Below are 20,080 nucleotides of genomic sequence, written 5' to 3'. Positions count from 1 at the left end.
TGGTCCGTCAAAACACCAAATCTGTGCTATAGCCGGTGACCCCTGACGAGGCCAATTAAGGAGGCACCACGTACTGATCGAATCCAACGTGCGGGTCTTTAAGCTGATGTGCATAGCCCACCTGACATCTCCAATATATTGCGATCGTACGTCCACGACGCAGATCGAGCTCGCTCTCTATTGCTTTCTGCGTTGGTTCTACGTCGTCGCCTGTGTGCAAGTTGCAAGCGAAAAGGCTTTATCTCCCAACGAAAATTTCAATCCCGGCCCACTCACACTGCACGACGGCCATATCGATCGCGTAGTAAGTATGCGCGGGCGGAGACCGCTCGACGACGCACCGGCGGCGGCGGGCGATCGGCCAATGTGCATCAACAGTTGGTCCACCTGAAGATACCGCGCATGCCGGGGGGAAAGCACTTAGTAATTTGATCCTTGTACTGAAACTGGATTAGTTTGCAGTGGGTACACGGGTTCAGAAAGATGCATGCACACTGGGAAAGGGACTGACACTAAAGGAAGCATATATAGCTAAGCTAGTATCCTATATTAGTTTGGTAGATTAGCTCCATCCTCAGGTCCTCAAGATGCTCACCAATTACTCGTGATTGAGCGCGCGTAATCCGGGTTAATCAAACCAGATCAATGAACTTGGTAGCAAAATGGGAAGCAGATCGAGTTGACGCGCATGATCCCAGGATGCACAGGAAGAAGGAAAACCCATTTGATGTTTGGCATGTAAAAAAAAGAGTGGAGGGCGCTATCGGTGAAAAACCTGTGAGGTTTGGCAGCTTGATATGTTTGAAAAAAAGGGGAAAGAGGGACACACAAAGCAAACGGTTTTAAGAACCATTTCGATAGTTCTTCCCTGTGGCTCCAGGCAAACAGCTAGCTCCATGGAAAGGGTGTATCCATCTGTCATTTGTCAATCTCCGAAGTTCAAAAAGTTATAGGGTTCTCTCTCTCTCTCTAGCAACTTTCTGGCACTCTTTTGGTGAAACATAAATGCTCTTTGATGGACCTATGATGACAAAGTGATAATGCAGTTTGTAGCCAATTGAAACAAGTTTTTGATCTTTGCTTTTACATGGGAAGTTTTACACGCCGTATTGCGGTTACTGGTTTGCTGCTGACACAGGTTACCTTACCCATCTACCTACATTTGGCGAATCTCTCCTTTTCTTTTGATTTTTTGAGTAAAAGAATGCATCTAGTTCGGAACACTCTGTTCCATCTTAAATACTGTAGGAAAAATATAACCTGAAAGTCAAACTGCACTTGGGTATTTTAGTGTGGCTGTACACACAACCCCTTTTCTGCACGGGCTGGATAGCTTTACAAAAGGGGCGCAACTTCCATTTCTTTTCGGCCTTTCAGTACCTTTGCATTTCATACACAATTGTACAGGCACAAGTTAACGAGGGAAAATGGTCTGGATGTTATATATATTCATCATGCATTCACAAACAGAAAAAATGAAGAAACGAACTACCATTGCATCTTTGAAATCATCTACTCATCCGCTGATTGTCCTTCTCCCGAATTTAAGTCCTGTGTGTCTGACGACAATGGCCCTAAGATGCCCTCTGAGCTGAGAGACAATCCACTCTGTGAAGAGATGTCACACAGGAAACAGCCAAATTAACCCAGTCACATGGTTACTCAAGCGCTTTAAAAAAAGAAGATAAATTGCATTCACATTGCAGTCTTCACAAAATGATTATAGCAGTACCTCTGGCTGGAATCTTAACATGTCGGCACGAGCCATTGCCTCTGCTTGAGCTATTCTCTGCCTGAATATCTGTGCCATCTCATCAGCCTAATTTGAGCAAAAGAAACCAGTATTTCAGTTTGTTTGTTACAGCATATTCAGATGGACAAATATATTTTTCGCTACTTACCTTCTCAAAAACAAGCTTTGGATTACGGATCATGTCACCAGGTGTTGGCTCAAGCTTTTTTGTAGAAAGGCTAACCCGCCCCCTTTCACGGTCATGGCTTAGTATCATAACCTAATAACATTACAAAAAAAAAATCCTCTGTTACCTCTAGAAACATCAAGTATGTCATAATTTTACAAGGAGGAAGATGGCAATACCTTGAGAGTATCTCCTGGCTGCAGAACAGTCGAGATATCTGCAACACGGTCATGACTAATCTGGCTGACATGCAGAAGCCCATTGATTCCACCGATGTCGATAAATGCACCATAAGGTTTTAGACTCTCAACAGTACCCAAGACAACTGAACCAATACCAAGCTGGGCTTGACTGTCAGCCATTGCCTTGCGATTACTGAGGACAAGCCTGCCTTGTTCCTCATCAACCTCCACAAACTTCAGAGGTATTTCTTTGTCAAGCAGCTCATCAGCAGTTGTTTTCTGATCAGGGACAACGAATGGTCCATGAAATAGTGAACAGTGTCAGTTTAAGGATGGACTAACTTTATATCTCAACCATTAGTATACTAAGAACAAATGGTGAATACGTTTAAAAAGAATAACAAATGGTGAAAGACATCTCATCACATGCAACAAAACGATATAACCAAGTTCTGTAATAGAATTGTGAACCAACCGATGACACTTGTGAAAATGGAACAAATGCCTTAAGGCCCTCCACAAGGGCGACCACACCTCCTTTGTTGCCACCAATTACCTGTAGGCAACAACATTGCAAAATAAATACACAAATAAAGCTGCGGAAACTAAAACAGTACAGTAATTTACCCATCGAAACGGAAAACAGTACCACGGTATCTCAGGAGACATAAGCCGTACACACAACATGACACATAAAGGCATGTGGCCATTATAAGGATAAAAGAACTTGCAGAAACCACAATGAGCAAAATCAGGTAAGTTCTTGAGAAAAGCTATTCATTGCCATGTTGTCAGAAAATGTCTGGTCTAAACTTCATACATTTAAGTAGTAGAACATGAAAAACTAGAAAAATCACAACAACCAATTTTTTTATCAGATTATTGTTATTATGGGATCTGCAATTTATCTAATTAACTGATCAGTCAGCCGTAACAAGTCAGTATCACGCATATAGGAATTGTCAACTGAGGTTATACTGAAAGTGAATCTACACCATAAATAAGCAGTGAACTGACATCTATTATACAAATAGTACATGACCGGTTAACCAGAAAAAAAGATAGGTGTGCTAGAAAATCCCACAAAAAAGCAAAACATCTGACCATTAATTTGGTGGTCCCTCTTTCTCTCAATGGACCACAACCACTAGATCTTTATAATTGTACCTAAAATAATCAGAACCGGTAGATCATGATAACCAGAACTAAACCAATCACAACCGTTGAGTTTCCGTAACAAACCAGGGCATATCTATGGGATAGCCAAGACATGCGCCACATGACCAATTTTTGTCAGTTTTGCCCCTTCAAAGAAAGATGTAGAGGAGCGTGTAGCAAAAGTCAATAGAAGAACGAAACTAGGAAATTACACTGCCTCCCCTCCAGCGGCTCTTTACTACTGCCGGTTTCTTAATTAGGGAATTGTTTGGGGGCGTGCTGATAGGGCAGATTAAAGGAGATAGAGATAAGATTGGAAAGAGAATCTAGAAATAGCTAAATGAAAAGCTACGGTAATTGTCCAACCATGATTGATCTAATTGGCGTCGGAATTGTGGGTTAATCTTAGTACAAAATGGACGACATTTTTTTATGGATCAGAGGGAGTAGCAAAAAAAGGTATGCATACCATTAATTAAATCCCATAAAGAAACATCTAGCTGTTAAAACGGCATGTGAGCAGGAAATTTTAGGGATTGTTATAACTGCACCTGGATAGTTAGAAACTAGAAACATGTGAGGAGAAAACAATACAAAAATAAAATATCTGTACTATTAGTTTTTACAGAATTTTTAGGTGATGTCTACATGATATTCTTTTAAGAGAGAGTGCATTGGACTTCTAAAAAGAGTTTGAACTCATGTTGGGTTTTCTATAAAATTGGCGCCATAGATATGCATTTCGTAGGTATTTAACAACTACTATGGTATGATCAAAAGATCCATGTAAAATATATTCCTAACCGGAGTTCTCTGAAGTTCATAAAACTAATCCTACACACCTACACTGTAATCCCAAGAATCCCTAAAGATAATAAACTGATAAACAGATGTAAATCTTAAAGAACCGTGCTAGTTTTTTGAAAGAACAATGGCTGTACTTGACAGGCAGACATTCAAAATGGCGAAGTCTTAACAAAAATTTAGTTTAAATGTTTAGCATAAGAAGTTATTCAAGGATAGTGAACAATAGTAAGAACACTGAAATAGGCTTCTGCAGGTATTTTACTCACCTTCCCCGTGATAACAACATCTTCTGCCTGAAGCTGCCTGCACCTTTCCCAGGCAAGGTCTTGCTGAATTGATTGTAAGCTCAGAATCAAAGTTTCATCACCAGGGTTCTCATCAATTATCATAAACTGTTCTACTAAACCTGGCCGAATGCCTGCCTCTTCTATATGGTCGATGTCAAGAAGGCATGCCTCATCTATAGGTAAGAAAGCAGTAGCCTTTGATTGGATGTCAACAAATGCACCATTCGAAGTGGTCATGAATACTGTTCCTTTAATCTGTAATCATCACAAGCATTTTTTAGATGTTAAGAACAGTGGAATACAAAATTGTCAAGATAATTAGGATATCTATACTATCAGCGCTTGCGTACAGAAAAACAAGTACACCCAATGGAGGTCTATTCCATGTGTTACACAAATAGAACATGCTGCAATACATGCCAAAAGGAGATAACAGCACAATGATTGGTACCATAACACACAGTATACTAAAACTGTTTGTTGACTATAATTGTGGTAATTTGACAAATAGTGGGGTCTGCTTCTTCAATGTCACAACCTAATGGAGGAAACCTAGCTTAGCAGAACAAGCAACAATCAGTCAGTAACTGAAAATATTGCCGAGTTTAGATTGAACAGAATTGGCCCCGCCAACCCCAGGGGATTTTTGTTAACTATGTTTCCATTTGATGGAAGAACTTAGCTTCAGTACTTTCCGTCAGAAAACTATGAACAGCTGAATAAAGGCGCTGTTGTTCCTAGATAACATAATACCAGCTGCCATCCATTATTAAAACGTACTGCTTGCCACTGGGAACTGACCAGAAACGGGAAACCAGTAGAGGCAACTTATTCTAGTAGCCAGTTGAAATGCTATTTCACACCACGGGAGTAAAATTTCACAAGAAACATGAGAAAACATACCAGTCAAAGTAAGTACAAAATGGAACCCTGAGAGCCACAACAAGTAAGACATATAACACATATTCAGTACCAAATGAGCCTCTGGGCGATCTAAAACCAGCTAAAAGCAAAAAAATGTACTCCCTCCGATCCATATTAGTTGTCGAAATATTAACATGTATCTAGACGCGTTTTAGGCATAGATACATCCATATTGGGCAAATTTGAGACAATTAATATGGATCGTAGGGAGTAGCAATTATATGCAATACAAGTGACCTACTCTCGCAGTCCCCCACTAGCGATCCAATTGAGCATCAGGGAAGACTCGGTCGACGTCTTAGCAGTTCTAGAGTATAATTTTTCATCATCAATCTTGTTAAACATATAGTTCCCACCAACTATAAAAGCTATATGCATCAAGACATCAAGTGCTATCTGTTCCACAACGAGCGAGCAAGGACGAAAGAAAGGGGATTACGAGGGAGCCAATGTCAGTGTCGATGTCGGTGGTCTCGACGGCGGATTCCAGGTCTTCGGGGGAGAAGGTGATGCCCTCCATGGGCGCGGTGCGGCAGCGCTCGGAGGCCTCGTCGAACAGTTGGCGCATCCGCTCCCGCTCCTTCTCGTCCTTGCTCAGCACGTAAGTCCCGCAGACCAGCGCGGACGGCCGCATCGGCGCCCCGGGGCGGCGCGACGCGCCGGAGAGCGGCGGGCACGCGAGCCCCGCGACGTGCTGCACCAAGGACGCCATTCTCTTCCGCCCTTGCTCGGTGCTTCGAGTGAGGAACGGGCAGCGGGGTGGTGGATGTGTTATCCGGTGGCCGTGGGGATTTAGGATAGGAGATGATTGGTTTTGGGCCAGGCCGCCTGACTCGGGCAATCGGCAACGGAGCGCTTTCTAGTTTACATATTCGATTTTTTTTCCTTCCAGATATCTTAAGACCACGTACAAATATTGCTCTCTTTTTTTCGGGTAAAATATTGCTCTTTCTAGAGCCGATGCCACAGAATTCTTGATTGTGGTAAGTTGTATTTTAAGTTTTCTCTAAGTGATTCAACACTAAGAACGAAATTGTAGAAAAAAACCATAAAAAAGGTAACAACAAACAAGAATTGACTCCCGAGCTTGAGCTTGTCCTTTTGTCCTGCTCATGCTCTGTCGCCTCATGGTGATGATCATGTATTCCAGACTTGCAGGGCTTCTGGACGATGTAACACTCGCTTTTTCTTAACACGATTTACCCTATGTTACCCTATGATATGAACAATCGGATTCGTTGGGCCAGGAAATGGGGAAAACGGAAACCCCAGTGTGTGTTGTGACTGAACCCATTTCCTTAGCTTAACAAGCCCCAATTTCAAGACCAGGACGAGCCCACTAAACCGAACAAAAGATGAGACCAACGAGCACTCAAAGCCCAAACGGCCGACCGGCCCAATATATTAACTGGTGGGCTGGGACCAGTTAATTTTGATCCGCGGCGACTGAGTGTCCAAAATACTGCATCTGCCGGGTCTGAATAAAGTTAATTTTTTTTGCGAAAAGTATATACGAAAGTATATGCGAGTGTGTTTGACAATTCAGCATGGTGAACAATTTTTTTCTTCGGGGAGAATAGACAACGTTCAGGAAAATCACATTTTTCTCTACGAATTAATAACACGATCGTAGTCCGTAGATACGTGCAGATACTCTCATACATTTTCACATCGAAGCGCAGCAGGAACACGGCATTATGGCTGACGCCGACGCTAAACGCCCGTACCCCGTATAGCCACTAGCCAAAGCCCAATGCCACCGGCCGCTCAACTCGTCCGGCCAAGCGCAAAACGCGGACGACCATGTGGCGCGCGGCCGGTGCATCGTTGTCGCTCGGCCGGTTGCCCGGTTTCCCCGTCGGAGGCGACGCGTACCGACTCCCAACCGATAGAACGCGGACGCGTATAAAACCATGCTTATATAAAAACCCACCGACCAGCTAGCTAGTCACCTTGATTTATTTTTCTACAATTAGCTAGTCACCTTGATTAACTGCCTTGACCTCCACGAAGCGCGACGTGAAAGATCTCCCGGAGTCTCCATCGGGCCAAGTAAAACGAGATCTCTCCCGGACCGTGGCCGACAACGGCTCGCCATTCGCCGGGCTGTCCCTCTCCCGCGCATGCCTGCGCACGCGCGCGTCGCCTTCGCCGATCGAGCTTTTATGTCGACGAGGCAGACGTCGGGGTCCCTTGCGTGGCGCCGGTCGAGGTCTGCCCGGGATGGGGGCAAGTAAACGGTGGAGCGTACGTACGTGCCGTGGTCACCGACCGTGGCCGGGAAAAATGCGCCTCGCGCGAGGATTGACTCGTGGCGGATTAACATAGTCCGCAGTACGTTTTAAGAAACAGAGAATGGTCCGGATAAGGGCCAGAAACGCGCGTGTCGGCAGTCGCCGCTACGGGCGGTCTTTCGCGTCATGCATGCAAGCACCGATGACATTTTTTTTTAAATGAAAGATGACATGTTAGGTTTCATTGAGACAAGATTTTAAGTTTTTACTAAGAATTACTCAATTACTCTATTAATATTTGGCTCGTAAGATATGAAACCATAAGTAATATAAAGTATTTTTGATAAAAAATCTAACGATACTAATTTCATGCCGGATAAATCACATCTTAGCATAGTAATTTGTGGACAAAACCTTGTCCTAATGAAAGCTAATATGACATATTTTAACGGAGGGACTAGGTCGCCGTGTTTTCTTTTTCTTCTGATAAGTACGAAAATGATAACTCTCTCGAAAAAAGAGTCAAAACTGCCAGCATGGCTCGTAAATTATCCTAGCTATAAAGCCTTCGCATAACACAAGCTAGACCCCCCATCCATTCACATGTTTTTCTTTCACAGAACCTCGTCAAGAGGGCAGAGTGGTCATGCACTTCATTAAGAAGAATAGAGTGGCCCCGTTTACAACGGAAACGGAGCCAAAAATCGTACAGTGTACAACTTATTCAAGAAAAACCGCACGAAAACCCTGACTACGAGCATTACAAGTCAAAGCCAAGAAAACGAGTCGCAACCGTAAAAGCAAACCGCCGCCCACTCCAACAACACCGGACCGGGAGCAACTCTTAACGCCAGAAGAAGCTAGGCGGAACTGGCCTTCTCCGGCGAGCGAAGCAAAGAGGAGATCGTCTCAACAGGTACAGCTCGCGCATCGGCGTGATCGTGCCACTCGAAGTCGCTATCCTTGGCTAGGCCATTACCAGGCTCATTGTAGCATATCCACCGCCGCCAAATGAGGGCTCCAAAAGCAACGCCTCCGAGGAGGGAACGATGTACGAAGCAGTCGCCGTTGCTCGATCCAAAAAACCGGATCTGGACTTTCGCTCGGAGACAACTCAATTGCTCATGATGGGTTGTAATGGGGATGCAAAACAACGCCTTCAAGAAGAAAAACGACGCCGAGGACGCCGTCGTCACCGGCACCGACATCGTTAATGCAGCGTTTTCACCCGCAGCCGCCCGCGACACACCACAGACATGAGGAAACACACGATGAGACCAAGATGAGAAAGCCTGACCAGAATCCCCTCCACCACCGCTCCAGGTCGCCGACGGAGCCCGCCGCACACCACAGAGCTCTTCACTCACCGGCTGGAATGCCGCACACACGCACACCGGAAATCCAGCGCCATCACCACCGGTAGCCACGGATCTGACGCCATGGAGTTCCGTGCCTCCCCAACCACCTCTCCCGTGCCCGCGCCTCGCCGGCCACCTCGCCAACCAGCAGGCCCAGCCGTCCGCCCCGAACAGATCAGGTTGCAAGACCCCAGATCCGCGCGGAGCAGGCCGCCGCCCCGCCCCAGAGCCATCGGCCCGACGAAGCCCCGAAGATCCGCGCCACGCCCTGGAGAAATTGACCCACCACGAGCACGAGGAAGCCCCGCCGCCGCCGTCCGCCGTAGGCGAGGCATCCTCTGGCGGCGGCGAGGAGGAGGAGGAGGAGGAGGAGGAGGAGGGAAGCTTGGCGGTGGTGCTCGGGGGTGTGTGGGTCGCCACCCAATCGGGTCGCCTCCCGGAGGAGGAGGAGGAGGGAAGCCTAGGGTGTTTTTCTGTTTTTTTTCGTACATTGATGAACCTGGTCGTTTGGATTCGTGTAAACTGAAGAATCTTGATATCAACATTTTTTTCTTTCGAAAATGAAAGTTTTCATTGATCTCACCAGCTCGCCCGCGCCGCTTGCTCGTCGTTGGGGTCCATGGCGGCGTCCTCGTTGGAGCAGCAGGGGTGCCGGTGCGGCCTTGGGGAGGCTGCTATGCTGAAAGTAGACGTCGTTGGTGCAGCTATCCTGGCGGGGCAGAGCTGCCGATGGAGACGGGGGAGATGCTTCCGGCCGGAGCTGGAGAAGAGCAGAGGAGAAAGGGAAAATATAAAAATAGAGAGGGGCCTGAGTGAAAAAATGGCATGGACAAAAAATGCCTTACATGTGGGCTTGCCTCGTCAGATTCTTTGTCAAATGCACTAATCCGGAAGATTTGGGTTATGTGAAAAAGATGTTTTCTGGTACAGACATGTGAGTGGTACCTTCATGAAACCACAGCCTCAGAAGTAGTGGTTTTGTAAAATTTACTCGATTAAAAAAAGTCTTCATGCACGTAGAAATTAAATATCCTTTCTTTCAAATTAGAAATTAAATATCTTTTCTTCAAATTGGGATAAAAGAAAAATTATCCATCCTTGAAATCAACATTTGCACGGCTAGACACGCTATATATTTTTATGGGTTTTTTCTCTCACGTGAACCCAACACTATCGATGATTGACATATTTTAGCCTATACATATGAACATGGTGCATTTTTCATTCTGTTTTAATGACCAGGATTTCTTTTGTGTACTCCAACCAAGTGCTTGTCATCATAGGATCAATCCCGTGCTCGCATCTCGATGACCCTGTGCAACCCGGCCGGTTGTTAGAGCGCGTCGTTTTGCAATAAAGAAAAGATCGCGGTAGAATTTGGTTTTATCTGTCCTAAACTTTTATTGGGTCTTCTTGCTAAGGTGGCAATCACAGTTATATGCATGTATATCTCTATTTGAATATTATTATTTTCTATCATGACTCACAGTAATTGACAGTAGAGACTATTTAGCCTATGAAAACAAACGTGATCGTTTTCGGGGAAAAAAATGAACAAACGTGATGGCTTCATGTTTTTAATAGGAAACGATCGAACTGCCCTTTTGTTTTAGTAGGAAACGATCGAGCTGCCCTTTTGTTTTAGTAGGAAACGAACTGCCCTTTTGTTTTAGTAGGAAACGATCGAGCTGCCCTTCTGTTTTAGTAGGAAACGATTCAACAGCCCATTTGTTTCTTCCAAAAAAAACATACGATTATTGTAGAGTGCATGGATTCATTACACGTTGCATTCAGCATTCATGTTTACTTGCATAGATAATAATAGAGTAAAATACGACCGCGGTCCTAATATTATTGACGAGATGTCAAGTGTACTAAAATTACTAAACTGCATATTTATGTCCTATTTTTTTGGGAAGTGTGTCATGACAGGTCCGGTAGTCAAATTTTTTTTTTCTTTTTTGTACAAAGATATTAGTCAATCATTGAATACACATTTTACATTTTGAATCTAATATACACTTCGTCTTTTTTCCTATGAGACGTTTTCGCAAACCAAATTGATCGATTATCCTAGCTATAAAGCCTTCACATAACAAAGCTAGGGCCCCCTTCCTTTCACATGATTTTCAAATTTAGAAAAGGAGAAAATATAGAATATTGATGAACCTGGTCGGCTGGATTCGTGGGAACTGATGAATCTTGATATAAACATGGTCGCAAACCACAAAATAAAGTTCTGATGTTACTATATCACTATTCCGTTTTGATGCAAAGGATTAAGTAAGGTCTTCATGTATGTAGAAATTAAACATCTTGGCTACGGTGGGTAAGTGGCCATGGGCGGCTTCTCGGTGCAACGACAGACGGCGGGCTCCTGGTTCTCCCGGTCGTTGGCGGCGGCTTGCGCTTCGCCTCCTCTTGTAGATCTTGCAGCTTCGGTGAGGGGTTGGCGGTGGGGTGTTTTGACGACATTGGATCTTTGATTGTGATCTTGTGGCGCCACCCCCTTTTGTGGGTATGTGCGGCGACATGCAGCATTCTTGCAGGTTAAATGGTTGCTGTTGTTGGGAGTGGGAGAGCAGACCTGGGCGAAAGCCATGCTCCAGCTTCAGCTTGAGCCAGGGATGGCAACGCCGAGTCATCGTTCATCTCCTTGGAGGCATCGTTTGTCATGGCTTGCTCCTCTTCTCTTCTTGTTGCCTAGCTTTGGGGGAAACCTCACACACGGTGCTTGGATCGAGAGATGGGGGCACAATGCGTCGCTTCCTTGGTGGCATTGTTTTAGGAGGTGGTGTCGTCCAGGGACTAATGGTGGTAGGTGGTTTGTCAGTGTGATGTTTGTTGGCATCTTTCGCGGCATTGACGACGGTAGTGAGCGGAGTTTTGAACGCGCGATGGTTTTTGTAGTCGGTCATCTGCCGTGTCCGCTGGCTCTTCATGGTTGGTTTACTTCATTGCTGAGAAATCAGAGTCTCTAGCTCGATGAAGTGATAACGGATGACGATGACTTGGTGTTGAGTGGTCCAGTTCAGCACGAGTGTTGCATATTGCCTATAAGAATCTCGCATCAGAATCGGCGCCGCTTGGTCAGTGAGCAAGTGGCCGACTGTATTACAAGTGTCGAGGCGAGCTCACGCGTCTGTTGAAGCAGCGACTCCATTGTTGGTCGTGTGCGGTGAAGTCGAAGTTGACTGCTCAGGAGGAGGGTCTGTATCATGACGATGACATTTGCATACAATCTCAACATTGTTCTTCGTTCCACAGCATGTGTCCAATGTGTTTGGGTAGTCTGGTTTGCCAGGAATATCTTTGTGCGGTCACGTTTCCTGATAGCATTGTGGATGTATTTTTAATTTTTGTCCTTTTTTGCTAATTAGCTGAACAACTCTTTTCTGCTTAATTAGGATTGAGTTCGTCACCGGTTGGAAAAAAAAGGGGAGCTGAGTAACGGACTGAGTTCTTTGATTATAACCTAAGAGACGCCTTGAAAATGGAGACAAGATTGAAAGAAATACATGAAAACCGTGAATCGTGAAGCTGGCGGAGCCAGGATTTCAAACATGGATATGCAAGGCAGTGTCGACACGAGAGTAGGACGGTAGGTATAGCAACGGAAAAGAGGAGGCATATTATGATGTATTGACGAATATTGGTCATGTAGGGTTTCCGACAATTAATCCGACTTAAAGCATCAGTCAGCTGATTTCATACTTAGCTTGAGTTAGAGCACTATGTGTACATGAATGATCGGATGCCTAGACACAAGAACTTAAAAATTCACGGTCAAAACCTCACTAGCCGAGAAATTTATATGCAAGATAGTGTTCTAGGAAGATGCCATGTTAACATGGAATGGGAGGATAACGAGACATTGGTGAGCTATGCGGCAAGTATAGGTTGAGATTGCAAACTAGCTTAAAAAGATGGGTATGCATTGCATCCTCAGGCATTACCTGGCTCCGCCCATGGTGAAACCTAAATGACTTCCATGTTATACATGCTTTTGGTCTGGCCGTTGGGAACTTGGGATTGGATTATGCCACTAGCCCACTATGGTCCAGATCACCAGATGTCACGGCAAGATCACATAGGGCGTGGACTGAGGGACGTCAGGATCCACTCGACCAACGTACGTCAGCTCTTGGCAATGGTAGCGAGCGCCTTCCTGGAGCTACGTTCATGTGTGGGTGTCGATTGCATCGGATGTCAGGTACAACACGTTTGACCCGGTGTCGTCCTACCGATCAGCGTCCGGGAATACGGCACAAGGTTCGCGAGTTCTCCTGGCCTCTCGGGCGAATCTCTGATCCCATTTTTCTTTGTCCTTTTTTGGGCTGGCAGAGGTCACGAGAGCTTCGTGATAAATTATTAGGTGACATGTGAGCCTGACAGTACACATCTTCAGGTCAGGCTAACCTCAAATATCGTCATATGACATGTAGTGTTTGGTTGCAGAACGATGTGAAATGAAATGAAATACGTAGAATAATTATATTTCTTTAAGAACAAAATGGAGTGGAACGTTTCTATTTTTGTATATTCTATAAACATATTGAAGAAATATTCTTTTTAAGAAACCAACTGATTTCATTTCACTTTCATATATTCTCTAAAATCTGGAATGGTTCCATCAACTGCATCATGTTCTACCAACCAAACACTTCAGAAAACGATCGGGAAACCACCGAGACACTGAGGACATTTTGGTCGCAGGCATGTGTTACACCTTTCAGGCCTTCACTGTAGGTTTGCTCGGCAGCAGCGCTGGTATGTTGCATTTCTCCTCCAAGCAGACTTCCACACTGCGATCAATAGTGCCGTTGTGATCATTACGTTGTGTTCTGCTGGTGGACCCTTTGCACATTCAGACCTCTTTTACTCATATACCTTGCGTTCGAATGGTGACTAGGACCGGATAATGAGCCACCTCGACTCGACTCAGCTCAACTCGGTAAAATTCGTTAACATGTAACTCGCGAATTGGCTGGTTTAACTAATTAAACTTGTTAGAAAAAAAACATGCATGTATTATCTTTTAATTTGTACTCCATCCGTCCGTATCAAATTTAAACTTATTTGAACCCAACCATGATAAGAATTTAGAAACGGACGGGCGTGATGGTCTCCATCTTAGACGACCAATAAAACGATTAATTTTGTTGGAGATTGCCTACAAACACCTACTAACACTAGACGCTTACTCCTTCGCAAACTGGTTGGCCAAGAGCCGACAGACACGATTGGACTGCAACTCGCATCCTTCACTAAGTTGTAAATCAACCACACACTATAAATTTGTGACTATATGTGGGGACATATTCGGTAAAACATGCATGGATAATTCGATGAGTTCTGTCTTTTCACCTCATCTTTGTACTCCATGTCAATACGTACACGCTTAATATATGTGTTAACAAAAACACATAAATGTAATGGGACGTACTCCCTCCGTGCCGAAAATGTTGGCGCAGGGGCTTTCACAAGAAGATTTTACAATTAAGTCCGATAGTGTTAAATTATTACAATTACACCCTTGCCAATTACTACAATGCACATAGAACTTGCGGCGTTAACAACATTGATGCTCGGCGCCGCCGTCCTGGTCACGTCGGAGGCGGAGGCTACGACGGCAGCATCTGTAGGAAAGACGATTTTCAATCATTCCCAGGAGGCCGATGCTGGCGTCCGCCACCAGATTCGAGGAGTTCACAACCCCAGTACCCTCGATCCAAACCCTAGTTCTCCGTTGACGGCGTCCGATTCCGGCGATGCCGACTTCTTCGACAAGCCAGTCGACGACAACGAAGTGCCCCTCGCGGCGGCAGACATCTCGTCCCTCTCCCTGGTCGCCGCCGCCATTGACGAACCCGAGCGGCCCGCAGCGGCGACGCCTCTTGTGCCGCATCATGCTGACGTTGTGGATCCTCCTCCGGCCCCGACTCCTCCCTAGGCCTCCGTCGCCTCCTGCCTGCCACCGGACCCGTCCTCGCTGCCGCCGGATTTGTCCTCTCCGCCGCCGAATCCAGCCATGCCACCTCAAGATCTGGCCTCGCTGCCACCTGAGGGGAGCGCAACACAGGGGAGGAGAAGAGGGTGCGCAGCACAACGGAGGCGAGAGGGAGCGCGGTGGAGGCGAGCTGGGAGGGGAGGGGAGGCCGGACCGCGGAAAAGGCGAGCTGGGACAGGAGGGGAGGCAGAGAGCGAGACGGGATATAGAAACGAGGGACGTGCGGGTTGATTCAACAAATGGCATGAGCATTTTGCAAAAATACCGTTGGCACGGAGGGAGTAGCAACCAAAATATACATGTCTAAATCGACAGCATTTTATCTAAAACTACATTGGTCATCATGTACTCCCTCCGTTCCTAAATACTTGTCGTGGTTTTAGTGCAAATTTGCGTAAAACCACGACAAGTATTTAGGAACGGAGAGAGTACCCTCTGTCCTTCTATTTTCCATGCTTTATCATGCGATTGGCAACCCGGTGACACTGTCAAGGTTACAAATGGCCGTGTGACGAAGTTTTGACACACACCGATAAAGAGGATGTATCAAGTAGAAAAACGGCCCGAACACCAGTTACTCATGGTCCCAACAAATCTAAATTGCATGCGATTAGATTACATCTAAATAACATAAAGATAAACATAAATACATAAAGATATTATTTTATTATGCAAGACTAGCCACCGTCTCGCTAATTTATTCAATATTTAACTATCAGGTTGGAAGTTTTTTAGTTTTTCACGGAATAGGTGTTTTCACCCCATACGTTCCCTACATCTAAAGTCAACATATCTTGTATTACCACGACAAGGAAAACATTATTAATCATTTTGATCCCTATTATTTATCATTTAAGTTCAGATGTCAGTGCCATCTAAGGTGAGACGTCCCGGTAAAAACTAAATGTTCCTTGATCCCACAACAAGGAAAACAAAATTCCACCTAAGAAAAGGAAGGCTGGTTACAATAGATCGTCAATTACCTTCAACCTTTGCCTTTTTTCCTCCTCCAAATAGTTCTGATTGACTCGGCGGTCGTTCCAGAGATTTTGCACGCAAATAAACAAGCACACAACGAAGCACAAACAGTGGAGTATCCTGACGCCCTCTGTCCAGAATTAATTATGTGGAATCCGGTTTATCCATAGGCCGATGGCCGGTAAGCAGTCGCGGGCCCAACCAAAGGGAAAGAAAGAGGCCCGGCAGACAGTCCCTTCTTCCCGCTTCTCGCACCTGTCGACCGAAAATTCCACGAGAAGCTTCCGTCTACGTTGCCCCCGTCCGTCGATACACTGATTTTGCCACGCGTACGCCTGAGACCGCACAGACCAAACATACCCGCTAGCCAACGACAAGGTGGATCCATGGATGAGCCCCAGCGCGGCGATCCAAAGTGGACCATTCCGCCCTCCGTTTTCCTTATTTAAGGCCTCGCCACCCCACCGTGAAAACCCATCCAAAATCCCAAGCAAACCAAGCGCTTAAACCACTCCCACCGAGACTTCAAATCCCATACAAAACTCGACTCTTCAAGCCCGAATTAGCTAGCTTTCCCCGACGACGAGATGGCTCCCGAGCTGTCCCGCAAGATGACCACCGCCAAGGCTGCTGCTGCTGCCGTGAAGCCCGCGACGAAGGCGTTCGTGACGTTCCTGGCGGGCGACGGCGACTACTGGAAGGGCGTGGTCGGGCTGGCCAAGGGCTTGCGCAAGGCCGGCTCAGCTTACCCGCTAGTCGTGGCCATGCTGCCCGACGTGCCAGAGTCCCACCGCCGTATCCTTGCCTCCCAGGGCTGCATCCTCCGCGAGATCGTCCCTGTGTACCCGCCCGAGAACCAGACCCAGTTCGCCATGGCCTACTACGTCATCAACTACTCCAAGCTCCGTATCTGGGAGGTGACTTACTACACTTATCCAACACCCTTTTCAACTACTCTAAGCTCACATGTAGTACTAATTATAGGATTTGGTGTGCTGATATGTCGTTGATTCGGTTGGTGCGCAGTTTGTGGAGTACGAGAGGATGGTGTACCTCGACGCTGACATCCAGGTGTTCGACAACGTGGACGAGCTGTTTGATCTGCCCAAGGGGCACTTCTACGCCGTGATGGACTGCTTCTGCGAGAAGACGTGGAGCCACACCCCGCAGTACCAGATCGGCTACTGCCAGCAGTGCCCCGACAGGGTGACGTGGCCGGCCGCCGAGATGGGCCCGCCCCCGGCGCTTTACTTCAACGCCGGCATGTTCGTGCACGAGCCCAGCATGGCCACCGCCAAGGCGCTCCTCGACACCCTCCGCGTGTCGCCGACAACTCCATTTGCAGAGCAGGTAAATGAAAACGAACTTTCCCAGATTGGCATACGTACTCAAGCGAATAATTGTGTTCCCAGATCCCGGATTCTGGAATTAGTGGCTACGTGCGTGCTCACTTTTCTTTTTTATCGATCGATCTGCAGGACTTCTTGAACGTGTTCTTCAGGGAGCAGTACAAGCCGATCCCGCTGGTGTACAACCTCGTGCTGGCCATGCTCTGGAGGCATCCCGAGAACGTCCAGCTCGCGAAGGTCAAGGCGGTGCACTACTGCGCAGCGGTGCGTGTTTCAACTCTGGGCAAAGTATATTTCTCTTCTGATTTTTCCTTCCGTGCAAGTATTCTTACCCCGATGTGATAAATGGTTGCAGGGTTCCAAGCCATGGAGGTTCACAGGCAAGGAGGCCAACATGGACAGGGAGGACATCAAGGTGCTCGTGAAGAAGTGGTGGGACATCTACAACGACGAGAGCCTGGACTTCAAGGGCCTGCCCGCCGACGCCGACGAGCTCGAGGCGGCGGCCAAGAAGCCGATTCGCGCCGCGCTGGCGGAGGCCGGCACCGTCAAGTACATCACTGCGCCCTCGGCCGCGTGATTGGTGGCACCCTATCGCTTCCCTCCAGGTGGCGTACGTTCGTTCGACGGGAAAAGCGGCCACGTATAGAAACATCTACATTTTGGTATTTTGGGTCCAATTTGTGTCCAGTGTTGTCTAAGCTAGTGTACTCATTTGAGTTGATCGAAAGAGTCCAGCTGTGTAAAATACTCTTGACCTTTTTTTGTCAAGTAGTAGTAGAGTATTGTAGTCCTGTAAAAAAGGAATTATGTGTGTGAATTAATGAGAAGCTGTATAGGTTATGGCATCTTTGTCATGCATGTCTCGCTCACTTATGTTTGGTACCGAATGACGGGCCTTCCATTTCTCCCTTTTAAATTTGTTTGCAAAGAGTCTCATGTCTACGTGATATGTGTGGGCAATGTTTTGCCTCCTGATATTTCTGGATGCTTCCTCTAAGTCAAATTGGAGTATGACGTATTCGACGGGCAGTTTACGACGGAACAAAAGCTTGGCTCAATACATCGCACCTTCTTTAAAATATAAAATAAAATACATCGCACCTACGGCACTCGTGTTTACGTTTCGGTTTGTGGTTCCCGATCCTCGAGACGTCGAGATGGTTCTGTCGACCTCGAGACGTGGCGGTCAGCCGTCCGCGTCGTTGATCCCTGCACTGGTCCATGAGTCAGCAAGCATCAAACAAAACAGGTGCTGCGTAGGCATCGGAGGGCCCCAAGTCCCTGCCAGTCGATCGGCTCAGCTGGCTGCCCCGAAGTCCTTTCCTAATTTCCTTGGTATAAAAAGATCTTGTCCGTGGGTCCTTGTTTTGGTTGTGACGACTCTGTGCGGGCGCTGTCTTTGGACGTCTTGCAGTGCGAGTGGTGTTGCGCACGCTCCAGGTCGCTGTGAGCTACTTTGTGGACCGAACTGTGTTACTCACGCTGCATTGCATGCTGGAAGCCTGCAATTATGGTTCCGAGTGTTGTTGGTTCTACTGCTCTAGATTACAGATGTACTCAGTCTATTCTATCAGACTTTTAATTTATCAAAGCTTACAATTTGAAATGCAAGGCGCATCCTTGGGCTCGATTTGGATTTCGGTTTGTAAAAAAATTCGCCCCCGACCGAAATGGGCGAATTTCGGATTTTTTTGAAAAAATTCGGACGAAAAGTGCAAATCAAAATTTTAAACTTAAACTTAAGTGTAGCAGATAAATAGTCTATCATCAATGAAATGTACAATAAACGTTACTTAGGAAGTTAGGCGAGTGGTTAATAGCCAACTACAATTTCAGGAGGTAATGAGTTTGATTTTGGCAATGCGCAATTTGTAATTTTTTGCGCCGGTGTAAAAATACATTCAATAAAAAGATTCTAGCATGGATCACGTGAACTGTGAGCTACAAGGTTTATACTTACTATTTACGTAGTTATTAGACATATTTAGACACTGCAATTCAAATTGGGCCGAACTTTTTGTCCGAAAACCAAAACTCTCAACTAAACAAATCCACCCTATCCAAGATGCGATATGTGCGCCATGTAATTTGCAAATATACATTGCATATCGATCGATCGCTACTCGTTAGCTGCGCGGTTGTGATGCTGGTCGGTTAGTATTGTGTCTTTGACCTTTTGTACTGCCCTTTGAATGCGTACGCATGGGCGTATGGCCGGTGCTGAAACTTCTGAACTGCCTATTGATGTTGTCAAACTGTCAGGTCACACAGTAAATTAACTAGAATCGGTCGACTCCTGTCCTGTTTCTGCCCGCTTAGAAGATGCACGCGTAGCATCAGGATACCCTCGCAAAGCGGTCTAATTAAAGTTCCAGCATACCATGTCAATTGCCCTATCTAGGTCGAGTTGCTAGGTGTCACACTCGTACCCCCTTCTGTAGTTCAATTCCTGGTGATAAAGTCATAACTAAAAACTGACACGGCTAGCACATACTGGTACACATTCATGGTGTCAGGTTGTTTTTTTTTATGATAGAGAAATAACAGATTGACGAAGCAGCACCTAGAGGCTACAGTATATGTTTGACCACCGGCAGTGGACTGAACTTCTAGCGACCAAATCGGCAGCATACACGTATGTCTTCCCCGTTTCCCCGCCGAGTAGGTAAATCCCTCGGATCAAACGCCACGAAGTCTGAATTGATCATACTACGTACTGGTCTGTTCTGGAACGTGGAAACAGGATGGACTCGCACGTACGACTTTATCCAGAATATAATCCGGGCCGACCTCGATCTCGTCATCCCATGACAATTAATTAAGTTGCAGCCCCGGCCTATAAGGCAATGTCTCGATCGTCGTCTTCCTTGA

At 46.2% G+C, this 20,080-nt stretch overlaps 2 protein-coding genes across 2 annotated transcripts; one reads left to right on the top strand and one right to left on the bottom strand.

Annotated features, from left to right (window-relative positions):
* Window positions 1-1,278: 1,278 nt before the first annotated feature.
* Window positions 1,279-6,066, bottom strand: LOC100823611 (30S ribosomal protein S1, chloroplastic). Its single transcript, XM_003557999.4, has 7 exons — window positions 5,717-6,066; window positions 4,333-4,608; window positions 2,577-2,657; window positions 2,099-2,380; window positions 1,902-2,012; window positions 1,733-1,819; window positions 1,279-1,608 (listed from the first exon to the last, which is right to left on the bottom strand). The coding sequence occupies exons 1-7, from the start codon at window positions 5,987-5,989 to the stop codon at window positions 1,513-1,515; spliced, it is 1,206 nt and encodes a 401-aa protein (XP_003558047.1). The 5' UTR covers window positions 5,990-6,066; the 3' UTR covers window positions 1,279-1,512.
* A 10,247-nt stretch (window positions 6,067-16,313) lies between these two features.
* Window positions 16,314-18,096, top strand: LOC100823302 (galactinol synthase 1). Its single transcript, XM_003557998.4, has 4 exons — window positions 16,314-16,774; window positions 16,884-17,207; window positions 17,336-17,470; window positions 17,562-18,096. The coding sequence occupies exons 1-4, from the start codon at window positions 16,445-16,447 to the stop codon at window positions 17,784-17,786; spliced, it is 1,014 nt and encodes a 337-aa protein (XP_003558046.1). The 5' UTR covers window positions 16,314-16,444; the 3' UTR covers window positions 17,787-18,096.
* The last annotated feature ends 1,984 nt before the right edge of the window (window positions 18,097-20,080 follow it).

Source organism: Brachypodium distachyon, chromosome 1, assembly GCF_000005505.3.
Source record: "Brachypodium distachyon strain Bd21 chromosome 1, Brachypodium_distachyon_v3.0, whole genome shotgun sequence".
Classification (NCBI taxonomy): domain Eukaryota; kingdom Viridiplantae; phylum Streptophyta; class Magnoliopsida; order Poales; family Poaceae; genus Brachypodium; species Brachypodium distachyon.
This window is presented reverse-complemented; position numbering and strand designations above follow the sequence as displayed.